Raw genomic sequence first — 27,506 nt, forward strand, 5'->3', positions numbered from 1 at the left:
CTGTTACTCAGGCTGCGCGGATCGAGTGGGAACCACAACCATCTGATTAGATGCCGGGCCTCCCTCGGGCAAAATCGCTTGTGGTTGATCGGGAGCCTGAGGTGGTTACCTTTCCCTCAAGGCACCTGCGTCTGCTGCCGGTCCCCGGGTCCCGGTGAAAGGTCACGTGCCGCGGGCCTCTGCCCCACGTGTGGGGTGGGCAGCAGCTCAGAGCCCGTGTGAACAGCTTCTCAGCCGGCCGCCCCTCCTAATCCCTCCTGCTGCACAAAGTCTTTGAGAATATTGTGAATCTTGAGATGCGTGAAACTGAGTTTGGGTTTCTTTTTTTCATTTATTTATTGAGGTGTAATTGGCAGCTAACGTTAGTTGCAGGTGCACAACACAACGATTTGATAGATGCGTATGTTGTAAAATGATCACCCCTTTTAGTTAGCATCAGCAACTCCCGGTTGCATTTTCTTCCTTGTGATGAGAACTTTGAAGATTTACTCTCTTGGCAGCTTCCAAACACGCCATAGTTGGCAGTTTCAGATGCTCTATTATCTGCCACTGATCTGACCTTAAAGATTGTTACTGGAAAGATCTGCAGTGGCTGTCCCCCAGGGCCAGGTCCAATTCGGGGTTGTCCTGCCCGGCCTCTCCAAAACAGTGACGGTGGCAGGTCACGGGCTGACCCCTAGCCCTTGAGGGCTGGACCCAGGGCTCTGGCAGGTTACTGCTCTGCAGGCTGACCGGCCCGCGGCCACTTCTGTGGGCTTTCACTTTAGCGATGAACTTGCTAACTTCCTCCGGCCTTATAGGTGGCGCTCGGACCATTTGCATCAGACCACTAGATCCTGTGCCACCATGTGCCAGGGGTGGGACCCGTAATATCCCACAGGGTCGTGTGACAGCAGAAAGGTGTGCAGCCACAGAGGGACCTCAGGCCCCGGCCACACCGACCTTTGCCGGGAGCCGTGCCTTCCCCGAGTGAGGGTGCCGTTTGTCACCAGACGGGACTAGGAGTCCGCCTCCCCGTGCCACCCGCAAGCACAGCCGTCAGGGACGGGGTGTCTCTCTGTCCCCCTATCATAGCCTGCACTTGGGCGGGGTGGCCACCCGTGTCCTGGCCGTTAACCAATGCAACAGGACCTGAGAGCCACGGCCAGGTGGGGAAGCGGGGGCAGGCATCCTCCTTGGGGCATGAACAGGTGCACCGCAAACCAGCTCCCAGGGCAATGCCCCGAGGCCCTGGAGGACTCGGGTCGCTTCTTCCCCAGCTTGCACTTTGGGACGGGCAGTGGTCAAGGTCAAAGCTGCGCCCACCAACTAACTGCCCACCGGGGAGAGCCGGTTAGCCTGCCCTTCGCAGCTCCAAGGCTCCCCGGCAGCCGGCTGCCAGCACAACTCTACCGCCCTGATCCTGCGGCTGACCGTCAGGACTCTGCTAAACTAACGTTTGCTAAGAGGACCACAGGTGCCAGTGGTCAGCGGGTGCGACAACAGGCCAGGAGAGAAACTGAAATGGCGGAGTTTATTATTTGCAGGACCCGCGGGAAGTACACAGCAGGCCTCGAGGGGCCACATGGGGTGTCGAGGTAGAAGGCAGACAGAGATTGAACCCGGGGCACGTGACTTTATAATAGAGATGGTGGGCTGGGACCACACTGGTTAATTCAAAGCAGCAACGAGGGGGTTAGGTAACCTCCACAGGGTCTCAGCCGAGGAGAGCGCAAGGCAGACAGGCAAGCAGGGGAGACGGCGGCTCGCAAGGACGCGGGAGAAGCCACGATGGGCCCTCGCAGTCGCTTGTGGCTCCATGGCTGCAATCTAGGCGGGTGTCAGTGTCCTGTCCCTGCAGATCCCTCGGCCACACCAACCGGGTGTGGAGCAGGGACACCCCGAAACAGCTTAGCCAGCTCTAAGACGCGAATTTCCTACCTGTCCACTGTGCTGCCCGAATCGGTGATCTCCGGTCTTGTCAAATCTGAGCCGCTTTTTCTCTTGGAATGTCCTTTTCTTCCACTATTTTGTCTTTTAGGAACTCCTATTTGCTCTTATTTTCATCCAGATGTCTCACCCTTTCATGTACATTTCCCGCCTCTCTGTAGACTGAATCCGAAGAATCTGCTTCGCTCTACTTTCTGCTCGCCTTCTCGGCAGCCGAGTTAGCACCGGCTGGGTTGTTGGCTCATTATTTTGGTGTAGCTTCACATTTCAGTGCCTGTATCTGTCAACTCTAGACACTCAGGGTGGTCCCCTTTCGAAAGAAGCCAGTGCTCGCTCTTTGTGCCTCGTTTTCATGTGGTGTTTTCGTTTTTAATGGTTTGTGAAGACAGCTGTTTTTTCATATGAAATATAATTTGTCAAATTGGTTTCCATACAATAGAGCTCATGGAGTTTTGTAGGTTTCTATGACCCTTAAAATCCGGGACGTTCGTATTTAGTTCAAGTTGCCTGTTGCCTTTCACTGTGGGTTGGTTCCTTGTGTTCTGTAGTTTGGGATTATGAACTCATCTTGGGTTTGTATGTCAGAATCCTGGCAAACATGGGTTGAGGGCGCCTTCCTCCACAACATGTTTTGTTTGTTTCCATAATTTATCTCAAAGGCCAGGACAAATTTTCTATATTAACGGTTCGGTTTTTGAACTGGGACAGCAATAGGGCAAATTACAAATTCTGTCTCACGTGGGATGCTGGTCAGGGCAAATCCTCCCCCATCGGAGCCCACAGACATATGGACAAGCTCCCTGTGCCAATGAGATGCTTCGCCAGTCCACCCCTTCCCTGTATGTCCAGGCTTCTGAAATTTCTGAATTTGTGAGTTACTTCATTACCAGCTCTCTGCCTCATGTGCCCGAGGCCTTGCTTCGCACCCTCCTTCAGTCTTCAACAACCCAGGCTTCTGGGTCAACCAAGTTAAACCCACGGTCGGCTCTCAAACTTAATTTTTGGCCCTCAGCTCGGCGTCTCTCGCTGGCGCCTGGAAACTTCCCCGGTTGCCAGCTGAATTATGCATGTAAAAGCACGTAATCTATCATTGGTCATCATTTCTGGCCATTCACAGTGGAAGGGCTTTCACTTTACCCGGTCTGTCATGTTGCCAGAAAAGGGAGTCCTAACTTGACACGTTTAACATGAAACCTACTTAGGAACTGGTTGAGAGCTAGGAGGAGAGGTTACGAAAGCGCCAGTTTCCAGATCTGAGGGTGGCGGGGGTTGGGGGCTCTGTAACAGTTGCCAGCAAACAAAGGGACAAAGGGTAAGTGGTACGGTGCACGGACTCCTGGTTTAATAAGTTCGTACTGTTCCGGGTATAACATACCCTACAGCGACCAAAGGGTAGGATTTAGTGCGGGGGCTCCATAGAGGTCATTCTCTACAGTCTGGTGGCTGTGCCTCCAGGCTCACAATTCTGTTGGATTACCACTGCGTTGACAAATAAAATTCCTCCTATGCAGCATCATTGGGAACACAACCCCTAAATGCCCCCGTCCCAGGGACTGTTCCCATGTTGCTCACAGCTGTTGTCTTAAATGATTACATTTATTTACAGACTCGAAAGCTCAACGACCAGAGTGAATTCACAGCCATCCCCTCTGTCATGAGGCAGCTCTTGTAAAAACAGGTGGCTCTAGAGTGTCCTCACCCTCCCCTCCCTACGGTCGAGGGAGGGGCTTCCCCTCGGTCGCGCTCTCTTCCCGCGGGGGCACCGGATTTCCCACTGAAGGGTGGTGCGCGGGGGGGGGGCACGCGGAGGTTTGTCCTCGCGTTCCCAGACGCGCGGGGACGCGGGAGGGAGGCCCACGGCGGCTGTGCCCGTCAGCCGTGCAGTTTCTCCCGGGTGTGGATCCTGTGGTGGCGGATGAGGTTGGCCTTCTGGGAGAAGGTCTTGCCGCACTCGGAGCACTCGTACGGCTTCTTGCCCATGTGGGTCCTCCTGTGGATGATGAGGCAGGAGTTCTGCGAGAAGGCCTTCCCGCACTCGCCGCACTCGTAGGGCCTCTCGCCCGTGTGGGTCCGCCGGTGCAGGATGAGGTGCGACTTCTGGAAGAAGGCCTTGCCGCACTCGCCGCAGCCGAACGGCTTCTCGCCGGTGTGGATGCGGTGGTGGATGAGGAGGCACGACTTGCGGGAGAAGGCCTTGCCGCACTGGCCGCAGCCGTACGGCTTCTCGCCCGTGTGCGAGCGGTGGTGCTCGACGAGGCGGGACTTGTGCGAGAAGGTCTTGTCGCACTCGGAGCACTTGTAGGGCTTCCCCCCGGCCAGAAGGGCGGCGGGCAGCGATGGGCCGGACCGCGGGGGCGGCGCGGGGCCGCCGGGCGGCTCTTGGCAGCCCAGGCGGCTGGAGAGGCCGGCCTCGGGGGGCGCGGGGCCCGCGTGCAGCCGCGGATCGGCGCGCACGGCCGCCTCGCACGGGAAGGGCTCCCCGCGGCGGGCCCGGCCTCCCGGCCACCTGCACCGCTCACACTGCCGCGGCCGCGCGCCCGGAGCCGGGCCGTCGGGCCTGGAGTAGAGGAACACGTTCCCCTGCCCGTCGCACTCGAAGCGCCTCCTGGCCAGGTAGGCGGTGGGACGACCGTCTCCGTGACGCGGCAGACTCGCGCCACACGAGTCACAGGCGCATCCCTGCCGTTGTGAGGGATCAAGGTCTGCCTTCTGGCGGACGGAGGCCCGGGGCCCTCTCTCGGTCGGTTCCCGGCCGTCCAGGAAGGCGCCGCTCCGCAGAAGTGTGGCTTGGTGCTCCCGTGGTCTGCCTGCGTGACCGTCGACTTGCAAAATTGCTTCTAGGGGCAAAAAAATACCATGACCTGAATGGGTTTGTGTTTCCAGAATCGTGCCACAGAATGAAATGGTATCAGGGAGCAGCTGGGTGGCCCAGTGGGTAAAGCATCTGGTTCTTGGTTTCCACTCAGGTTGTGATCTCAGGGGTTGGTGAGTGCAAGCTCCGTATCGGGCTCTGCACTTTTCTGCTTGGGATTCACGTGTTCTCTCTCTCTCTCTGCCTATACCCCCCCCCCCAATACAATTTTAAAAATAATCTTATTAGTGTTTATTTTTAAGAGCCCGAGTACAAGCGGGCAGGGGTGGGGAGAGAGGAAGACATAGAATTTGAAGCAGGCTCCGGGCTCTGAGCAGCCAGCACATAGACTGACATGGGGCTTGAACCTGTGAACCGTGCGATCATGACCTGAGCCGAAGTTGGACACTTAACCGACTAAGCCACCCAGGTGTCCCTAATGTTATTTACTTTGAATTTTATTCTGAGAGAGAGAGAGAACTGTGGGAGAGGCAAAAAGAGAGGAAAACAGATCAAAACCAGGCTCGAGGCTGACAGGAGAGAGCCTGCTGCGGGGCTTGAACCCACAAGCTGCAAGATCAGGAACTGAGCCGAAGTTGGATGCTTAACAGACTAAGCCACCCAGGCCCCCCCCCCCCCGCCCAGCAAAAAAATAAAATTATATCCGAAACAGGAGGAAGAATAAATTTCAGACCTAAGTGCCCAGATTCAATCACCACAGTTCTAAATCTATAAACATACCCTCATCCATTGGCTTTTGAAAGGAAAAAATGAGATACGTCCCAGATGTCTGATGGACTTGGCCACAGACCAGCCTCCCCACAGCACCATTCCTCGGGCATGTTGGTATCCACATCACTGTGGCCCCTCCTCTGAGATTCTTAAATGTTGGGTTCTGAATCCTGTGCTTAGATCCTCATTTGGTTTTGTCTTCATTTAGGTTTTTTTCTTTTTTCTTTTTAAGTAGGCTTCATGCCCAGAGGGGAGCCCAACGTGGGGCTTGAACTCATGGCCCTGAGATTAAGACCTGAGCTAATACCAAGAGTTCCATTCTTTGAGCCACCCAAGTGCCCCTTCCCTACATTTTATTTATTATTTTTTTATGTTTATTTTTGAGAGAGAGAGAGATAGTGCAAGTGGGGGGAGGGGCAGAGAGAGAGGGAGACACAGAATCTGAAGCAGGTTCCAGGCTCCAACCTGTCAGTACAGAGTCCGATGCGGGGCTTGAACTCCTGAGCCATGAGATCATGACCTGAGTCAAAGTTGGACAGTTAACCCACTGAGCCACCCAGGTGCCCCGGTTCCCTTACATTTTAAATCATCAACTATCCGTGGTTTCACCTCCATGAAACCCACACCCAGTGCAACCACAGAGCTTCTTGGTTTAGAAATGTGGAAATTCTTTGAGCCCCAGTGCTGAATTCCTAAGGGACAGAATCAATGCCTACTAATCTTCCCCATGAGGATTTTCTGGGCTGAGACCCAGGCAGGTGGTATTTCTAAAGCCCCCAGCTGATTTCTGGTGTGCCCTGAACAAAAGCTTGATAAAAGGCCCCTGTCCTGAAAGAAAGAGGGAGTCAGTATCCACCGTGGGATTATACTAGGATGCATGTGGGGGGAGTGCCATTCATATCCCATTAAGCAAAATGGGGCCATATTTCGTAGTTAGGAAAGAAGAGGAATCTAAAGTCATATAAAAGGGAGCAAGAAAGTTTCTGAGGCATTTCACAGTAAAAGAAAAGACAAAAATGAGTGGCACAAAATAAGTTATATTTTAAAATAGGGGGAGGGGCGCCTGGGCAGCTCAGTCAGTTAAGCATCCACCTTCAACTCTGGTCACGATCTCGTAGTTCGTGAATTTGAGCCCCACGTCAGGCTCTGTGCTGACAGCTCAGAGCCTGGAGCCTGCTTCGGATTCTATGAATCCCTCTCTCTCTCTGCCCCTCCCCCATTCGTGCTCTGTCTCTGTATCTCTCAAAAATAAAAAAATTTTTAATAGCGGGAATCTACAAATCCCTGAAAACATGAGAAAGCCTGTTTCATAACCATGGGGTAAGTGTTAAGACTGAAGATTCTAGAGAAAAACTGAGCAAGCAAGGTCTCAGATGGGGACGGCAGGGTGGAATGAAAGAATGAAAGCAGAATATGCCTCTCTCTAAAGGCCAGGGAAAGAGGAGGAATCCTGTTGGGCGGTGGGATGTGTGGAGGTAGCAGGAGTCATGTGGGCATCTCAAGGCCTTGGACCAAATATCCACAGCTACTTGCAAAGATCCAAGGCTTTTGAGAACAATTGCCTGAAACAAACACAGGAGATTTTGCTCTGCAGCCCAGTGTGTGTCCGTTGCCCCCCTCTCACCTGGAAAGCTCCATCTGACGAGTTCTTCCTCCTCCATCCACGGTTCTTGGCCTCGCTCCAACCTGGAGATCACAGCCGGTTTGGTGACCTGACACCCTGTTTGTGAGAACAAGTCACAGGACTTATGCTGAGCCGCCTGGGCCATCCAAGGAAGCAGGGGACACAACGCCCTTTTACATGTCGGCCAGAGAATGGATTATTTCACACAGGAGGTAAATTCACGAATAACGCAAGTGGGATGACAGGAAGGCTTGCAGACAACGGACACCCAAGGCCAAACATTTCAGAGGTTTTACATAACTGAGAAGAGACATTCATCGGGAAATGCAGGAAGCCTTCCTCACCTACTGAGACCAGGTGGCTGTAATTCTCGAGCATCACATCCCGGTACAGCGTCCTCTGAGTGGGGTCCAGATGCTGCCATTCCTTACGGGTGAACCCCACAGCCACGTCTCGGAATGACAATGAGCCCTGGAATGACACGTGCCTGATGAACCTGAAATACTTGGCAGAGTTCTGCAGCCAAGGCTCAGAGGTGAGGGCTCTTAGCGCCTTCGGACTGCCCCACAGTAAGTTATTTAGGGAGCTTGGCATGCCCCTAACTCTGTGCTACATTTCCAGGGACAGAAAAGAAAAGATCCTAAGAAAAGATCTCACTCCTGGATCTGCATTCATTCATTCATCCGGCATGCAAGCATCTGCAGACTATTTGGTATGTTGACGGTATTCCGCCTGGGGCTGCGGGGGGTGGGGAGGGGGGGTGGGAGGGGCAGGAAGCAGAACACAGTATTACTCCTGTTCTACAGGCACCTGGAGCCCTGCTGGAGCGAGATGGACAGAAGACTTCTGTGTGGTGCGATCACACCTCAGGCTGCAATGGAAGTATATTACAGAAGAAGCAGACACAAAGACAGCAGTCGTGTTCAAGGTCCTGACGTCAAGTGAAGCCTCACTGGAGGCTGCCCTGGAGAATGATCTTGAAAGATAAACCGTGTGTCCAAGAGGCACGGCATTAGCGAGGGCAAGGAGTCACAGAAAAATCTGGTAGACACTGCAAATACTTGGGAGCAACAATACAGAATATACTGCATGGATGTGTGTGTGTGTGTGAGAGAGAGAGACAGCACATGTGCACAAATGCACAAATCACAGGGCAATGCGGATGCCTATGATGGTATTTTAGGGAGGGGAGGGACAAAAGATGACCGATGTAGAAGAAGGTGGGAAATCACCAGGAGGGAATGAATAAATAAAATTAGGGCACAATTATAAGCAAAGACATGGTCAAAATTAAGGGAGCACCAAGAGGAAAGGACAGAAAGGATTCCACAAATACAGAACAGGGCTTGGCTCTCCTTCCCCTTCTCCTTCATCTTCTCTCTGGATGAACCAAGGACCAAAACAACAAATTAATTTACACTGAATACTGTAATACTGTGTAAATCATTTTTAACAGAAGTATGGAAGTTAAAAGGCAAAAGTACAACTATAATCACAGATTTATTAATGGAAAAGCAATATAAAAGGAAATAAAATCTGACAAATATCAAAGTATGAGTGTGTGAGAAAGTATAGAGTTTCCACATATGACTGAAGTTATCAGGTTAGGAGAGACTTCTAGAACTGTAAAAATATTCAATGTAAGCCTCATGGTAGCGACAAAAAAAATCTATAATGCACAAAAATAAAAAGGAAAGAATCAAAACCTATCACTATAAGAAATCCTCAAACCACAATAAAGATAAAAGAGTAAGAGAAAGGAACAAAAAAAAACTACCAAAGAGAAAACCATTAACCAAGTGGCAATATAAGTCTTTACCTAGCAATAATTACTTTAGACGTAAATGAACTCAACTTCCCTAACAAAAAGGGAACCAACCAACCAACTTCTGTCTACAAGACATTCACTTTAGATTTCAGGACATACAGTAGGTGAAAGCAACAAGGTAAAGATATCCCATACCATACAATGGTAATCAGAAGAGAGCTGGTCTGGCAATACTTAAAACAGACAAAACAGCCTTTAAATCACATACTGTCATGAGAGACAAAGTCCTTCTATAACTTCAGAATGGTCCCTTCAACAAGATATAACAGTTTTAAATACATATGCACCCAACATCAAAAGGACCTAAATATATAAAGCACACATTGACCAATCAGAAGGGAGAAACAGCAATGAAATAACAGTAAGAGACTTATATACCCACTCTCAATAGTCATCCAGACAGAAAATCAGTAAAAACAAAACCTTCAGAAGTGAACAACACTACAGATCAAATAGGCCTTGAAGATATTTACAGAACATTCTACCCACTAGCAACAGAATACTCATTCTTGTCAAGAGCACACACAACATTCTCCAGGGTGGATCATAGGCTAGCTAACAAAACAAGTGTTAACATTAAGAAGACTGAAATCATTCTAAGTATCTTTTCCAATCACAATGAAATGAAACTAGAAATCAACAGAAAAGGGGAAAATTTTTAAATATTGGAAATTAACACATTCTTAAACACTGCTGGGTCACAGAAATCAAAAGGGAAACTATAAAATATCTTAAGACAGATGAAAACACAACAGATTGAAATTTACAGGATACCACAACAGCAGCACTAAGAAGGACGTTTATAGAAACAAACATCTACATTCAAAAAGGAAAGATCTCAAACAACCTAACTTTGCACCTCTAGAAAAAGAAAAGCTAAACCCCAAGTTGGCAGAGGGAAATAATAAAAATTAGAACAGAAATAAATGAAACAGAATAGAAAAACAATAGAAAAAATGAAACTAAGAGCTGGTTTTTTGAAATAAAATTGAAAAACCCTTAGCTAGACTAAGAAAAAAAAAGACTAAATAAAATCAGAAATGAAAGAGGAGACATTATAGCAGATGTCACAGAAATCAAAAGGATAATAGCTATTATAGACAGTTCAATGCCAACTCGTTGGACAACCTAGAAGAAATGAACACAATTCTAAAAAAGAAAAAAAAGAAAAGAAAAAAAAAACCTGGGGCGCCTGGGTGGCTCAGTCGGTTGGGCGTCCGACTTTGGCTCAGGTCATGATCTCACAGCTTGTGAGTTCAAGCCCTGTGTTGGGCCCTGTGCCGACAGCCCAGAGCCTGGAGCCTGCTTGGGATTGTGTCTGCCTCTCTCTCTCTCTCAAGAATAAATAAAACATTTTTAAAAAATTAAAAAATATGGGGCGCGTGGGTGGCTCAGTTGGTTAAGTGACCGACTTCAGCTCAGGTCATGATCTCGCAGTTTTTGAGTGTGAGCCCCGTGTGGAGCTCTGTGCTGACAGCTCAGAGCTTGGAGCCTACTTCAGATTCTGTGTCTCCTTCTCTCTCTACCCCACCCCTGCCCAAGCTCTGTGTCTGTCTCTCAATAACAAATAAATGTTAAAGAAAAAAAATTTTTTTAAATACAATAAAATATAAAAAAAACAACCTACCGATACTGAATTGATAGAAAGCCTGAGCACAGCACTAACAAAGAGAATGAAGAAGTCACCAAAAAGCTCCAAATAAAGAAAAGCCCAGGACCTTTATGGGCAAATTCTACTGAAAATTTAAAGATTACTACCAATCCTTTTTAAATACCCCCCCCCAAAAAAAAACAGAAAAAGAGGGAATACTTCCAAATTCATTCTACAAGACCAGCATCACCATGATACCAAAACTAAAGACACCACACAGAAAGGAAACTACAGGCCAGGATCCCTGGTAAATGCAGGTGCAAAAATCCTCAAGGTAGTCTTAGCACATCAAACCCAACAGCACATGAGAAGCATCAGACACCACGACCAAGTAAGACTTATCCCTGGGATGCAAGGATGGTTCAACATATGATAATCCATACGAGACACCACGTTAACGGAATAAAGGATAAAAATGACATAATCCGCTCAACAGCTGCACACACACACAAAAAATTTGACAAACTTCAGTGCCCTTTAAAGATTAAAAGCTCACAACAAACCAAGAATGGAAGGAACTTACCTCAACACAATAAAGGCCATTTATGAAAAGCCCACAGCTAACATCATACTCAGTGGTGAAAGCTTTCCCTCTAAAGCTTTCCTTGATCTGGAACAAGGCAAGGAGGCCCATTCTTGCCTCTCCTATTCAACACAGTACTGGAAGTCCGGCCAGAGCAATCCGGCGAGAAAAAGAAATAAAACACATTGGAATCAGGAAGGAAGAAATAAACGTATCTCTGTTTGAAGACGACGTGATCTTACTGAATGCGGGTCTCAACGCGATATGTGCATTCTCGTGCTCCTCGCAGCATGATCCACAGGAGCCAAGAGATGGAAACAACCGAAGTGTCCAGCCGTGGGCGAACGGATCGTGTGGTGGACACACGGCACGGAACATTACTCAGCCAGGAGAGAGAAGGAAGTCCCTTCATTTGCGACAAGCAGGTGAACCTGACATATGCTGAGTGACATATGCCAGCCGTGGGAGGACAAATACCGTGTGAGCCCACTTTTATGAGGATTCTCAAGTGGTCAACTCCTAGAACCGGTGGTTACCAAGGACTGGGAGGGGCAGGGAAAGGGGGAGGCGCTAGTCAGAGGTTCAGTGTTCGTTACGGAAGCAGAGTAAGTTCTGAAGATGCACTGCACAGCATAGTGTCGCAATGAGCCATGTTGCGTTGCACCCTTAGAAATTTGCTAAGAGGGCATATCTTACGTTAAGTGCTCCCACCACAAAAGAAAAAAAAATACAGATATTTTAAAAGGGGGCTGGAGGAAACTTTTGGAGGTGATGGATTAAGTCGGTGGTGGTGGTTTCACAGATGTGCACTTATCTAAACTCCTCTCGAGTTGTGAGCACACAGTTTTGCAGGTCAATCACACCTCAATAAAGTGGCTTAGATAAAATTTTCTAGTAGTCACATTTAAGAAAAAAAGGAGACAATTTAGATAAGATCTTTTAGCCAAATATATCTAGAGTATTATCATTTCAATATATAATTATTTTAAAATTGCTGATATACTTTTCATTCTTCTTTTTCATACCATATGTTCAAAACCTGGTGGGTATTTTCCACTTACAGTACATCTCAACTCAGACACTATGTTTTCAATTTCACTCTCATGAAATATAGTCCTGTAAAAACATAGTTGTGTTTAATATTTTGATATTTATTTTGAGGGGGGTGGAAGGGCAGAGAGAGAGGGAGACAGAGAATCCCAAGCAGGCTCCACCGTCAGCACAAAGCCAGATGCGGGGCTTAAACTCACAACTCGTGAGATCATGACCTGAGACGAAATCAAGAGTCCGATGCTTAACCGACTAAGCTACCCAGGTGCCCCCATAAAGTTGCGTTTAATGGGAAAGTATTTTCCTCTGATTCCCTTTTCAAATTTAAGTGTGAATGAGAAACTCAGTTCTCCAGCCACACTAGCCACCAGGGTTCAGTATCCACTCGTGGCTGGTGGCTACCATATTGGACAGTGCAAGTCTGTACTGTAGAGGGTACAACTGAATTTCTCTGCCGGGGGTGTGTTTTGGCCAGAGAAAACTACAGTGTGGCTCCATCACTGAGGGCCCAGTTCTAGGTCTGTCTGCATTCACATCCCAACTCCATAACCTAATAGATGCAAGATCCCAGGCAGCTTGCTTAATACCTCCAGCCTGTGTGTGTTCATCTCTAAAATGGGAGAGGGGTTAATAATACCCATCTCACAGGTATTCATGAAATGGCAACATGTTAAGTGCTCAACAGGTGGAGCTTAGACCTTTTATTGTCACCATCTTTGTTGTGGATGACCCTAAGAAGTTCCCGGTGAAGACTGGTTTCCTACAAAAGAACAAATTTCCCTAGGAGGCACAGAGGAAACCCGGGCCCTGAATATGGGTCTCACAGCTTCGCGTCACGGCCCACGTCTCTCCTCTGAGGCCACGGAGCTGCCATCTTGTTTCGGACCTCTCATACTGGTCTTATTCCCAGATGTTTCTGGTACCAAACATCCAGAAGGTTCAAGCTTTTTAGGCACAGACACTCTCATCAAGACAGGTCCCCAAGCCAGAAACCACGACCCTGTGAATATGTTTTTCTTCCTGGAGTGGAGAGCTGTAATGTTTGTCCACGAGGCCCATCTTCCTCTGGGGCTAGCTCTCTCCCTCCAGCACCTCAAGCTCCTAGGAGTGCCCCACCACCAACACAGCCTCTCAGCCCTAACCGCGAACTAAGCTGGCCCAAATCTGCATCTCTCCCAAAGACTGTGCAAACTGGCTCCACGATACAGAACCTGGTCCCTTTCTATGGCAGACCTCGCAAGAAAGGTGTGGGCCATGCCTATCTCTGGCCACACGGATGCAGTCGGTATGAGAGAAGGAAGTCACAGACAAGGGGCAAGAGAGACTCTGGGAGACGCATGCATTCTTAGGTGTGACTGTCCCTGAGTACCAGGCCAGGTGTGGCCTAGATTTGGGGTTGGCCCTAAACTAGCTCTAGCTGGGTTTCTGGCTCTTGTCACTTGAAGGATTCTGGCCAGCACACTTCACGTTCATGCTCACGGTAGAGAGAGGGGCCGTGTAGGTCCAATTTGAGAATGCAGACAGGCCGGCAGCAAATGACGTCACTGACGTCCAAAGAGAACGATGGCCCAGAGCAAGGGCAGATGCGTGAGGTCCGAGTGGCGAAAAGACGCTCAGACTCCAGGACAAAAGGCCAAGAGCGCGCTGGCCATCTTCCCTCTCCGCCCCCACCAAAGTCTGAAACGGGGCTGTTTGCTCTCCATCTGTGTCAAAAAACTATTACAGAAGATAATTTGAAGAACACGCTACTCGTCTGTTCTTCTGGACAATGCAGGGTTTCATCTGGGTCAGTGTGACAGAACAAGGCAGTTTACGCAGAACAGAGTATTTTGATCCCTGAAACAACCAGCATCACAGATTCTGCACGGCCGTAAGACCCACTGCTTACACCCAACGGAGAGTCCAGACTCGCTGTTGTGTCCACTTCACTGTCATCACTAGACAGGACCCTGCCTGTGACACCTCACACCCCAAGGCCGACCCTGGAACCTTCTTAATACTGGAAACAGCTTTAGTTCTCCTAGGACGTGGACGTGCTTGTCCCAAGCAGACAACACAAATCCTATGTTAGATGGAACCTTTTTAAAGTGCCGGAAACGTCTGGGGCGCTTGTGTGGCTCAGTCGGTTGTGTCCGACTCTTGATTTCGGCTCAGCTCATGATCTCATGGTTCGGAGGTTTGAGTCCCGTGGGGCTAAGTGCTGACAGTGCAGAGCCTGCTTGGCTTGTCTGTCTCTCCCTCTCTCTGCCCTCCCCGATGGCTTTCTCTCTCTCTTAAACAAACATTAAAAAAATTTTTAATAAAAGAAATAAATAAAAGTGCCAGAGGGGCGCCTGGGTGTCTCAGTCAGTTAAGCGTCTGACTTCGGCTCAGGTCAGGATCTCACGGTTCGTGGGTTTGAGTCCTGCGTTGGGCTCTGTGCTGACAGCCTGGAGCCTGCTTCGGATTCTGTGTCTCCCTCTCTCTCTGCCCCTTCCCCACTCACACTCTGTTTCTCTCTCAAAAATAAACATTAAAAAACTATTTTTTTTTTAAGTGCCAGAAATGGCAGACACCAGGCACCTCAGAACTGTGGCGGCCTCAGCAGCGCATCCGCCCCGCCCTCCCCGTGGCCTCCATATTCCACTCGCCTTGCGTCCTCAGTGATCTTGGGTCCTGCTTGCAGTATTTTATTGGCTGCATTCTTAGAAGCATCCCTAAGTCCCCGGGAAAGCACAGTGCGGTAGAAAGAAATGCCACACTCACCTGGGACATGGTCCTTCCCTGCTGGGCGGGGGAAAGCAGACACCTGTGTAAGCAGAGATGGGGAGGGGAGGGCAGGGGAGAGGACGTGAGAGGTCAAGCTTGCCCCGGGCCTCTGGATCAACTGCTGCCACCCCCCACCAGGCCTGGGGGAGGACAGGCTCCCCTCCCCCCTCCCCCCACGGAGGACATCACATAATGCCCATGCCTTGCAGAGTGATGGGGACCCAACCTGGCGAGGGTTCAACCTGGATTCTCCTTGTCTACTTTAATGCACTCATGTCTGTCTCCATAGTCAATGTGCAATTTACTAACCCCTCCCCTCGTTACTCAGAAATTGAATAGAAATTTATTCTGAAGAAACAATCATGAGTTCAGGCGAAGAGTTAGTCGCCAAGGTGTTTATTATAGTTCGTTAAAACTCTGAAAAAAAAAAAACCCAGAAAATGACGAAATATCCATCTACACAGGACCCGTTAAATAAAACACTACTCCAAAGGGAAATAAACGTTATGTAGCTAATGAAAACAAAATCATGGAAAAAACGGTTTTATTGGATAGCATAAGGATAATTAAAAAAGGTGGCCGAAGACTATTTGATCCCATGCACACGGACACACACGCACACGCGCGCGCACACACACACACTCACATAGATCTCTGAGATGATGCAAGGCAAAAAGGTAGCAGCAGTTAGCCCTAGGTAGGTAGATGATGACCACTGAACAATTTTTTTTTTGTACTTAGATGAATTTCCTAATCTCTTCTAGGACAAACTGGTACTTTGTATACCAAAGTTATTTTTTAAATATCTGTAGCCTATGAAGCTTCGAACCCGAACCTCTGTCACCTCTCCTGCTCCTGGTAGACGCTGGGGTCAACTCACAGGAAAATCTAACAATGGGATCTGGAAGGGCAGAGTCCAATGAATGGAGTTCAGCTGAGACAAGCTGAGGGCTACTTGGCGGGGCCCTCAATCCCATCCCGGACCCGCTGGGTCCCCTGTGCTTCTGTTCCACCTGCAGCCTGTCCACGTTCACTGTCAGGAAGAACCGCCCTGGCTCGGCTGTGCTGGCCTCTGCCCGGGAAGCAGTCCCGGTCTGGCTCTGCCACTTACCAAACATGGGACAAGATCTGATGGCTTCTCCTGAGCCCTCCTCCTCCTTTCCTCATTTGGCCAGGGGACAGGAACACGAAGGTTCAGGAGCAAGTTTACTGTGGCTGGAATCATCAACGGGACCCCACACCTATCTCTCTCCTGAACAGACACGAGGTTGGTCTTAGGAATGTTCCTACTCAGGACAGACACACACTGGAGTTGGGTCCAAGAAGTCTGCAGAGACGCTCAAACTCTAGAATTACAGAAACTCCATAAAGAATTCCAAGGGAGTTTTGGTTTTGGTTTTTAAATTGGAGACTACCTAAGTGCTTAAAAATAACAGATTGGTTAATCAATTATGACACAATCAAAGCATGCCATGCTATGAATCAACTTAAACTGTTACAGAATATCTGTAAGAACTAGCTTCTGGCAACACCAGTAAGTGGGGAAAAAATAAATAAATAAAAAGGAAGCTATGAAATTCACAAACACATGACTCACAGATGGGTAACAGGCAGAGATGGGTGGTATTTTCCCCGGGTACCTGAAGTTTTAGCTCAATTCCCAGACACCCCAAATTCTCTGGAGGAGCTGGCAGACCCAACCTAACGGACACCTTCCTTCGGATAAGGAAGGGCAAAGGAGCAGGGAGGGGCACTACTGAAGACGTAGATACATGGTGTTTTACCCCCCTCCCAAGACAAGAGGGACGGTTGAGCCGGCAAAAGTGGGGGAGTAACCTGGCTCCCCAGGCTGGACGCATACCCAGCTACAGAAACACATGGGCACGTGGTGGTTCAACAGAGGGGGGCGCAAGCGTTCTGGGGGAAGCTTTGCAGATGCGGGAGCCCAACGGCAGGAGGGAGCTCTTGGAAGTGAGAAGCCCGCAGAGGCCACCTTGGTGGCCAGGTGGGGGGGTGGGGGGTGGGGGCAGGAATGGGAGACACCTGCACGGCCTGCCTGTGTTAGAACAAGGATGCAGCGTTCCCCGGGGCCACGTGGGGGGCAGGAAGCTAGGGGAGCCTGAACAACATGGGGAGAAAGCAGGCTGCCTACGGGACACAGAGAGCCAGCCCTGGGAAGCAAGAGCACTGAGCCAGGAGCGGGCACAGAGGTCTGCGAAGAGAGCCCCTGCTCGTGTCACAGGCTCTGCACCCCTACAAAGCCATCAGGCGGCCTCCCGCGTGATAAAGGACAGATGGCTGGGCAGGGGGAGAGCTACCGGAAGCAACAAGGAAATGTCTGTGTCACTTCTCTTCCATTTCCCCTTCTCCACCCCTGCCCCTGGTGGAGAAAGAAGTGGTCCAATGAGGAGAAGGAAGGGTTAAGGAGGAGCAGAGACAGAAGAGATCACAGGCCCTCCATGGGGGGTGGGAGGAAGTGGAGGGCTGCAGATCCACAGGGAGAGAGAGAACCCGGATGTGGCAGTGAGATGTTCACTGGCCCACCAGCGAGCCAGGAGAGACTGTTCCCTATTACAGCCTCAAGTAACAGGACCCCTCTGGGTTACCAGAGATGTCATCCTGGCAGCAGAGTGTTCTGGGCTGAACTCTGTGCCCCAGGAAGATCTGCTGGGGATCCTAGCCGTCAATATCTCAGAATGTGACCTTTTTTTTTTTTTTTTAATTTTTTTAATGCTTATTTATTTCTGAGGCAGAGAGAGACAGAGCATGAATGGGGGAGGGTCAGAGAGAGGGAGACACAGAATCGGAAGCAGGCTCCAGGCTCCGAGCTGTTAGCACAGAGCCTGACGCGGGGCTCGAACCCACGAGCCGTGAGATCATGACCTGAGCTGAAGTCAGACACTTAACCGACTGAGCCACCCAGGCGCCCCAATGTGACCTTCTTTAGAAACAGAGCCTTTGTCAATGATCAGGTGACGGTGTGGTCATGAGGACAGGCCCCAGTCCAGGAGGAAGGACTAGCGTCCTTACAAAAGGGGGAAACTGGGGCCAGGGACTCACACAGGGAGAACGTCAGGGAGGATGATGGCAGAGCTCAGAGTGATGCAGCAGAAACCAAGAATGGGCACAGATTGCCGGCAAAGCCCCAGAAGGCGGGAAAGAGGCCGGGAACGGGCCCCCCAATCAGGGCCTCAGAAGGAACGGGCCACACCCGCGCCTTCACTTCTAAGGTCAAGGGAGTCAAGAGAGACCACGTGTGTGTTGTTTAGGCAGCTCAGTTTGTGGTACCTTGTAGGAACCCCAGGGAACAAGTGCAGGAAGGCAGACCCAATAGAGTGGGTCCAAAACAGTGGTCAAAGGGGACACTGGGACACTTTGCTCTGTTGCCTGTTTGTCTACATCAATTTCAGCACATGGAATGGGTTTTTGTAAAAAAAAAAAAAAAAAAAAAAAAAAAAGAAGAAGAAAAAATCTGGACAAAACACACAAAATGTTAACAATGGTGACCTTTGCATGGTAGGATGTGTTCGTTTGTTTTTACAATAGTGGCATTTTCTAATTTATTTTAGACAATAAACATATGCCCACTGTTTAAGTATCTCATAAAAATATACATATATCATCTTACTGGGTTTTCTCTCCATGACCTCCTACCAGAGTCCTTCCCCTGGAGGAGAGGAGATCCATGAGAGGGTCTGAAGGGGTGGAAGGTGGGAAGGGGCGGGTTTTAGCGATGAACTGAGGCGCCCAGGAGGAAGCCCCCGCCTGGCAGGCCCTGGCGGACGGGAGCCCTGGGCGCTAGTGCTGGCTCGGCCTCTAGTAAGCTGGGTGGCTCTGAACACCTCTCTCACGCCCATTTTCTTTCGTCTTTAACATGAGAAGGAAAAATGAAATACTCTTAGGTTAAGAACGCAACTTTTGTGCCTCGACTACATGAGGACGGTCTGCATCTCACAAGCAGTGGAGTGAGGGGCGGGGGGGGGGCGGGGGGCAGTAGAGAAGGACAGTGAAGGCACCGAGTGTAGAGAAATCCGCACGGGGGTCGCCTGAGTGTTGCGGGGATCCCTTCCCTCGTTTGTGCTTCCCTAACCTTAAAGCGGGGAACCCCCTCTCCTCCTAGCAAACCTTCCAGATCCCCTAATGCGATGGCATCACCCAAATTCACGGTCAGCAAGCTCGTCCTCAGCTGTTTTAGGGACACTTTCTGGAAGCCACCCCATTCTGTGACCTCCAACTTTATCCCTAAGCTACGAGAGGGAGCTCAGAGAGGGAGCCCTGCTTCCAAAGTAGATTGCTGCTGTCGGGTCACCTTCTTTCCAAGAATTATTCTATCGGTGGGGTGCCTGGGGCTTGAGGACTGGGGTCAACTCCAACTGGCAAAGCTCTGCTCTCCTGCTGAGAACTTACCGTGGCCGGAGGCTCAGCTCCCGCCTGGAGGCCGTCTGGGGGTTAGAAGGAGCTGGAATCCACAGCAGGACTGAACTGCCTGGTCACGGCCTGTCTCTAAGCCTTTGCAATAGACACTAAGAACACCTGTAAACAATAGACGGCACTGTGAGACTCATGTGAAAACATTAGCAGCACATTTGCCTCTGATGGGGGCACAGGGGAAGCCAGAGAGAGCGAAACACAAGAAGGATCCTTCGCCATCCCGTGCGAAAGCTGAGCAAAACCTCTGCTGGCAGCAAGCGAGGAATCGGGGGCCTCGGGCCTAACACCACCAGATACTGACTTCCGCCAATGAGCCCAGAACAGACTCTACCTCCAGCCGCTCGGGGAAGAGGCCCACCATCCACCACATTGACTCTGGCCTTGGGAGGCCCTGGACTGTGGCCTGCAGAGCTGTGAGGTGACAGCGGGTGTTACTTTATTTTATTTTAAAGTTTTATTTATGTGATCTCTACACCCAACGTGGGGCTCGAACTCACGACCCCAAGATCAAGAGTTGTGCGCTCTTCCAACTGAGCCAGCCCAGCTTTCAATCACTGAATTTGTGGTAATCTGGTCCGTGGCTCTCCACTGGGCGCTCAGGAGAAAGAAGACGGCTGGGAGACCACAGAGAGACCCCCTGGGTGGTGAGGTCTGGAGGAGGGCAGTGGCTGCCATGCAGGGAAACCCGGGGAAGCCCCATCCTCCTAGAAATTCCCCTGTGGAGGAACAAAGCCTTGTGCAGCTGAGGGAAGGGCAGCACAACCCACTGCTCCCAGAGCACAGCTAAGACCCATGGCACCTGGCAGGGAGAAGGAGAAGAACACCCTGTCCCAGGGGAAGGGGACAGGCATATGTCCTCGACTCAGACTCAGAGCCTCCTACCACAGCGGGAGGGGCAGACTCGGGGACCAGGGCCCTCCACCACCAGGCTGGGCAGCACTGAGGAGCCAGCGGGGGCATGAGCACGAGGAGAAGGTCGAAGGGGGTAGGCGGGTCCCAGAGCGGGGGACAGGAACCGGCCCACCCTAAGCACAGAGCAGAGACACTTGAAGCCAGCGGGGGCCTGACCGTAACCACAGCAACAGCAAATGCCAGCGCCGGCAATGCCCGACCAGGCTCACTGCACCACGTCCTGCCTACCAGCCCCGCGCACAGCAAGAGGGTCTCTACTCCCACACACACGGCCCGGTGTTCATTTAAACAATCAAACTTCGAGACGTACAAAAAGCCAGAAACAACAACCCACTGCAGAGACAAAGCAAGGAGCTGAGGCCCACTCGATCTTAGGTCTGTGCGTACCAACACACGAGCGTGATGAGCGTGCAGCTCAAACACACGGAACACACACGCCACGAGGGGAAACAGACAACTCCACATCGCCATGAACAGAACCTAGAGGATTCGGGATACAAAAAATAAATAGTAAGAGTATACAACATTAAAAAAAAAAACCTATTTATTTATTTTGAGAGAGAAATAGAGAGTGAGCAGGGGAGGGGCAGAGAGAGGAGACAGAATCCTGTCAGCACAGAGCCCAATGCGGGATTCGAACCCACAAACTATGAGATCATGACCTGAGCCAAACTATGAGCTCGTGACCTGAGGCGAAATCAAGTCAGACCCTTAACCTACTGAGCCACCCAGGCGCCCCAAGAGCGTGCAACATCTGAATAACAATTGAAAAGCCTGACCTATTGGGGCGCCTGGGTGGCTCAGTCGGTTAAGCGTCCGACTTCGGCTCAGGTCATGATCTCACGCTCCGTGAGTTTGAGCCCCACGTCGGGCTCTGTGCTGACAGCTCAGAGCCTGGAGCCTGCTTGGGATTCTGTGTCTCCCTCTCTCTCTGCCCCTCCCCCACGCATCTTTTTTTCTCTTTCTCTCAAAATCAAACATTAAGAAAAAATTTAAAAGCCTGATCTACTGGATCAGACACAAGAAAGTACTTGATTAGAGAACATACATTCTTCTTTTAAGCACACCTGGGAGCTAAAAATTGACCCGAAAAAGCTAAAAATAAACTTCAACAAGTTACTTAAATCAGTATTGCATAGATGCTGCTCTCTCAACACAAAAGCAACACAACTAGAAAATAAGAAGAATGCAAAATTATCTAGAACAATGGCTGCAAAAAATGTTACATATCAAACCTGGTGCACAGTTACAAACACAGACTTAAAACAAATCACAGCCCTAAGATACAGATTAGACAAAATCTGAAAATTAACAACATTCATCGCAGGAGGCTAACACAGCAAAGAGTAAACCCAAGCAACACAAAAGAAGCAAGTAGGAGCAGAGATTTTAAAAAGGAAAAACCAAAGAAATAATAGAACAGGTGAAAAAAAGAAAAAGCCTGCCACAGGCTGAATCTAGTCATGGTGAAACATTAGTCAGACCTACATTGATAAACGTTCCACAAAATAACTGGCCTGTACTCCTCAAAAATGTCAATGCTAGCAAAGACAACGAATGATTGGGGTACTGTTCCAGAGAAAAGACGACAAAGGAAAATGGGAGAGCAGATGCATGATCCGAGATCTCCTTTAGCTAGAAAGGGTCTTACGGAGACAACAGGTGACAGCTGAGTACGAGACGTGGGTTAGACAACAGTATTGTCTCAATGCTAATTTCCTGGTTTTGATCATTATCCTGCGGCTGTGTGACAGAATAGCCTTGTCTTTGGGAAATGCACACCAAGTATTTGCACACACACACATATGTGTCAAGGGGAGAGGAAGAGAGAGAGAGAGAGAGAGAGAGAGAGCAAGTTGTGTATAAATGACCCAGCGATGGCCTCTGCAGAGTGGCCCCTGGCAGGCTGAGACCATTGGCTCAAAAGACCAGCAGCACCAAACTCAGATGTTAACACATGCATTCATTTTAAAGATAGCCCAAATACGAACAGATTTTTAGTCGTTTGGAACCTGCCTGCTTTCCCTGCCCCATGAAACTATACGCTAGCATCTGGTAGCCATAGATAAAATACACCATGTGGCTACCAAGACCCCAAGTGCCTCTGACCCAGAGACACCCAGGGGTATCCTTTCCACCTCCCTCCTGGGAAGTGGGCCCTGGGCCCCAAATTCTGGATGGTCTCATGCTGCGAGGGAACTCTCCCCAACGTGCATGCTTCAGTAAAGCTTGCGTGCATTTCTGGTCATACGGTGACATCTTTTTCTTTAATCGGCTCGCAAATCCCTCGACCTCCCTCCATACAAATGTGGCAAAATGTTCATACTTGAGAAATTTAGATGAAAGGTGTTCTGGAATCCTCTGTACTATTCTACCCTTGTGAGTTTTCTCTGAAGTCTGAAGTTGTACCCAAATAAAAAATTACAAAGAAAAAACTAAAATCAGCTCTTGGAAAAGATTTATTAAAACTAATAGCATAATTGGTTGGTATTTAAAGCTAATAAAACACACTAAGTTCAGGTATGACTGATGGAGAAAATGAGAGAAGGCAAAAAAATGCAATTTTTAAACAGGGAAAAAAGAAACCATTTCAGATATAGTAGAGATGTTTTTAAATTATGAGATCACTATAGACAATTTAATGCCATAAATCTGAAATTAAACTGGACAATTTCCTAGAAAAATACAAAGTACTAAAATTGACAAAGCAACAGAAAACAGAAAAAGAACCCCAGTAAACATTAAATAAAATGGATCAGTACTCAGAATTATACCCATCAAGAAAACACCAGGCCCAATCAAACTACTTAAGATTTTCACAATGTGCATAAGCTATAAATGGTTTTGTATCTAGAATAGATGAAAACAATTACTAAAAATAAATAAGAAAAAGGCAAAGCAGAAGAAATACAGGCAAAGGTAACGAACGAAAAAATAATATATTGTTTATGACCACATTCCTATCTAGGAAGTAAAGAACATGTAAGAATAAAGTAATCTCGGGAGTTGTCACCCTGAGAGGAAGGGAAACGGAATGAAGGGTGATATTAAAAGGGATCCAGTGGTACGTATAAGGTTTTTGTTCTTTAGAAGATCTGAAGCAAATAAACTTTTAACATTTGCTCAATCTAAACGATAACTACGAAAGTTTCCTTTTGTTACTTTGCTATATACATTTGAGATCTTTTCTAATGTTACTAATTGAACACAGTAAGAAACAGTTATGGGTTGTAATAGAAAAAAACCTCCTTCAAGAAGACCCAAATTCAAGTTATAATGGAAAAAAACATTAAGACTTACAATTACAGGACCAGGTTTCGTTTCCCCCCTCCCTGCCCCAGCTTGTCTGTTCTACCTTGACCAAAAAAGCCTCAAAGACAGACAAATTCTCCCTCATCTCTGCATCACTGTGGTACCCTCACTGTGGCTCTCCCTCCTAATCTAGTGCGGGGGAAGAAGAGTCTACACTGAACTGTAGACGCCCTGCTTGATTATCTCCTCCCTGCTTGATCAGCATTCAGACAGAGGCACTCACACAGCCCCACCTTCACCCACCCCTGCCCGTGCTGGCAGCTTCACAAACCTGAGATACATTCCCCTACTTACTTTTCTCACTACCTTAGCTTGGTCTCCATTGACTCCACTCACTGCCAGTATAGTAACACCAAAGACCAATGTAACCACACTTACTGCCTTGCCTAAAACACTTCAGGCACTAACAGGACCCAGTCCCTACCCCCTAACCCAGCTGCTGGGTTGATATGCTCCTGGAACCACCTCCAGTCTCACCACACACACCCCTTCCAGGCTCTTCCATGGTGCCAAATCCAGCAGTACCCACGGGTTTCATGCTTTTGCACAGGCTGTTCCCTAACCCCAACCCTTTTGCCCCTTTTCACCTATGGAGACCTTATTTCAAATCTGATCTTCGGTTGTGCCTCCCCCAGCAGGAAATGACCTCCCTCCTTGGTGTCCATTCATCCATAGATAGGAGTAATTATCAGAGCACCCACACCTTGGTGGCCCTTATCTGTTCAGGGGACCGACACCACCCTAGGTCTCTAGCCAAGAATGGAACCCGGTGCTACACCAGTTGCCTGACCCAGACACTCAATAAACATTGGTCATAGGAACACCGACACCATAAATCCCTGAAATACCAATCATTTCACTTCCCTCCTTCCTTGCCCTCATAGCTCAGAGCCTACCGTTGGCTGTGATGTGGGGTCCGAAGGAGTGACAAAGGGTCGGACAGAAGGGGGGGGGGGGGGGCTTCCTCAGCAGTCCCTCCTCACCCACGGGAGGCCCGGCCACCCAGGCGGAGTTCAGGGACCTGGATGGGCAGAAAAGCTCCGGGTCAAGGGACAGAAACAAATCCAGTATCGGGAAAGAAGGGTGACCATTCGGGAAAGAGCTGGCCCCCAGCTCACCGGGGCCAAGGCTGTCACGGGTCCACCGCGCTAAGCCCTCTGTGGACGGACGGTGGGCTCCGACGACTCTGGGCTATAAAGCAAAGCAATGAGACCAGCCTGCCCACAGCTCCCGCCCCAAACCAGACAGGAACCCTGACCCTCCCCAGTAGACGTCAGACAGAGCCGCCCACCGGACCCCCCTAGCAGAGAACCCCTCCCAGGGCCCGCCAGCTCTGCAGCCGTGGCTCTGCCACACGTGCCCTCTCTACCGCGGGGGCAGAGGGAATCGTCAGTCCCAGATGCAGCGGGAGCCTCAGGACTGGCTAAGTCCCAGGTGCCGGCCACGCGAACCCCGCCAAAGGTCCGGAAGTGCGCAGATTGCTGTGGGAGACCTCCGGGCACAGCCGAGATGCCCCTGGACTGGGCGGAACTACAACTCCCGGGAGACTCCGCGGTGAGGTACTTCCGGCCGGCGGCCCAGCCGTTTCCGGCCACGGGGCGGCAGGTGTGGGCCAGCAGGCGCCGCGCCGCGGGCGCCGTGTGGACCAGTGGGTTGTGGGCAAATGCACCTTCTCCCGCCTTGTTGCCAGCCAGCGGTCGCCCCGGGGGCTTTCCACCGGATCGGACCGGGTCGCACCCAGCCTGCGCCGTGTTGAGGGACCGGTCATGGCCCCCGTCCCCCCCCCCCCCAAATTGGGGCGCCCAGCCTGGGTCTGTCTGTATGCCTCTGCCCAGAAGTCTGTTACCTGAGGGGCTCCATGTCGGGCACCTGGTTTTGTAAAACAAACAAACAAACAAACAAACAAACAAACAAACTCAAATCCTTTAGTCCTCATGACAGTCCCCAGCATAGGTATCATTATCCCCATTCCACAGAATCAGAGGCAGTCTTTCTCAGTATTTTTACTCTGGAAGAGCCCTTGAAATAGTCTCAGGTCTCAGCAAACCCTTGCCCAAATATTGTGTGCAGCTCATGGTAGAATAAGACAATCATCAAGTTACACTCACGAGATAATCAGTATACAAATGGACAACGGCCTATCACCACCGCCACCTACGCAGAAACCAACTCCCCTGTCTACAATAAACAGCGCAGAAAGCCAGATTGCTATCTTTAGTAACAATCCAGGCAGCTGAACAGTAACTTCTGTCACAGTCCCAAATGGCCAGGACTTCGTCAATGACTGGCAGCTTTCTTAATGTTTGTCCTCACTTCTAACTCAGGAGTAACCAGAGAAAACATTGAATATACACCCGCTAACCCATCACATGGGATGCCCCACTCCCAAGCTAGTCTGCCTCCAGCTTCCTCCTGCCATCAGCCACCAATGAGGGCATTTGGAAACCTTCCCTTTTCTCCCCATAGTAAAACTTCCCCGTTACCCTGCCTGCCTTTGAGTCTCTGCCAAAACTCAAGTTAACAGCAACTGACTGCTTTTTTTTTTAATTTTTTTTAACATTTATTTATTTTTGAGACAGAGACAGAGCATGAACAGGGGAGAGGCAGAGAGAGAGAGGGAGACACAGAATCTGAAACAGGCTCCCGGCTCTGAGGGGTCAGCACAGAGCCCGACGTCAGGCTCAAACTCACAGACCGTGAGATCATGAACTGAGCCGAAGTCAGACGCTTAACTGACCGAGCCACCCAGGCGCCCCATGACTGAGTGCTTTGAGACAGCAAGCTCTGAAAAAATAAGCTTGGCCTGTTTGTCGGTTTTTATTTTCAGAGATATAATTGTCAATATTTTTCTGTAGGTTCTGTTCATTCTTTTTTAATGTTTATTTTGGAGAGAGACAGACAGAATGTGAGCGGGCAGGGGGCAGAGAAAGAGGGAGACACAGAATGTGAAGCAGGCTCCAGGCTCAGCCATCAGCACAGAGCCCCGAAGCAGGGCTCAAACCCACCAACTGACAGATCATGACCTGAGCTGAAGTCGGACGCTTAACCGACTGAGCCACCCAGGTGCCCCTAGATTTGGTTCATTCTGGCTACCTACTCTTTTGTGTGGTTTTCCCCTCATCATTTGCCATTATAAATGTATTATTCAAAATTCACAAAGTAAGGGAAGGTAAAAGAAATTTAAAGTTTAAAATTATGCTTTTTCTTTGCTCAAAGCATTTATACCGCTGGATTTATTAAAATTTAGTTCTTTGGGATCACCCATGCTACTAAACAGTGCCAATAAATTGTACTTATTCTATACTGTTGCTGGAATTACTGGCAGAGTTTGAACAACCAAGTAGGATATTGGTCTAAATAGATATTCTTTATGCCATCATGTATTGTGTATGAGAGAGGGGCTAGGGGCAGCCTTATCATGTGATTTTTTTTTTTAAAAGTCTACTAAAATGATCATTTTAACTATCAATATATTTAAATAGTAAGTTTCATATGAATGAATTCATTTTGCATCTTTGGATGGAGCCTATAAGAACTTTTAGAATATATTATTAGACTCAGTTCATGCTTTTTTTAATGTTTATTTGTTAAAAAATTTTTTTCACAATTTTTTTATTTTTGATAGAGACAGAGCGCGAGTGGGGGAAATGCAGAGAGAGACAGAGACACAGAATCTGAAGCAGGCTCCAGGCTCTGAGCTGTCAGCACAGAGCCCAATGTGGGGCTCGAACTCACGGAGTGTGAGATCATGACCTGAGCCGAAGTCGGACGCTTAACTGACTGAGCCACCCAGGTGCCCCTAATGTGTATTTTTTTTTAAGAGAGAGAGAGAGAGAGAGACAGAGCAGGGGAAGGGCAGAGAGAGGGGGAGACACAGAATCTGAAGCAGGCTACAGGCACCGAGCTGTCCTGAGC

The 27,506-nt window shown here is 49.3% G+C and overlaps 1 protein-coding gene and 1 long non-coding RNA gene across 5 annotated transcripts; both read right to left on the reverse strand.

Annotated features, from left to right (window-relative positions):
* Nucleotides 1-3,249: 3,249 nt before the first annotated feature.
* LOC106984519 (zinc finger protein 658) lies at nt 3,250-19,060 on the reverse strand. 4 transcript variants are annotated; one of them, XM_053213560.1, is made up of 7 exons: nt 18,565-19,060; nt 16,048-16,358; nt 14,934-14,976; nt 11,139-11,275; nt 7,481-7,607; nt 7,137-7,232; nt 3,250-4,766 (listed from the first exon to the last, which is right to left on the reverse strand). In XM_053213560.1, the coding sequence occupies exons 4-7, from the start codon at nt 11,247-11,249 to the stop codon at nt 3,802-3,804; spliced, it is 1,299 nt and encodes a 432-aa protein (XP_053069535.1). In that variant the 5' UTR covers nt 11,250-11,275; nt 14,934-14,976; nt 16,048-16,358; nt 18,565-19,060; the 3' UTR covers nt 3,250-3,801. The 4 variants fall into 4 exon arrangements, with proteins under 4 accessions (XP_053069535.1, XP_053069534.1, XP_014938213.3 ...); XM_053213559.1 differs by having other exon boundaries at nt 16,048-17,639; nt 17,875-19,060; XM_015082727.3 differs by lacking the exon at nt 11,139-11,275 and having other exon boundaries at nt 16,048-17,639; nt 17,875-19,060.
* Nucleotides 19,061-19,071: 11 nt separating this feature from the next.
* LOC128313680 (uncharacterized) lies at nt 19,072-25,139 on the reverse strand. The gene is made up of 4 exons (XR_008294697.1): nt 24,710-25,139; nt 24,488-24,612; nt 20,667-20,759; nt 19,072-19,469 (listed from the first exon to the last, which is right to left on the reverse strand). It is a non-coding gene; the product is annotated as an uncharacterized LOC128313680 (long non-coding RNA).
* Nucleotides 25,140-27,506: the final 2,367 nt, after the last annotated feature.

Source organism: Acinonyx jubatus, chromosome E3 (assembly GCF_027475565.1).
Source record: "Acinonyx jubatus isolate Ajub_Pintada_27869175 chromosome E3, VMU_Ajub_asm_v1.0, whole genome shotgun sequence".
Lineage (NCBI taxonomy): Eukaryota > Metazoa > Chordata > Mammalia > Carnivora > Felidae > Acinonyx > Acinonyx jubatus.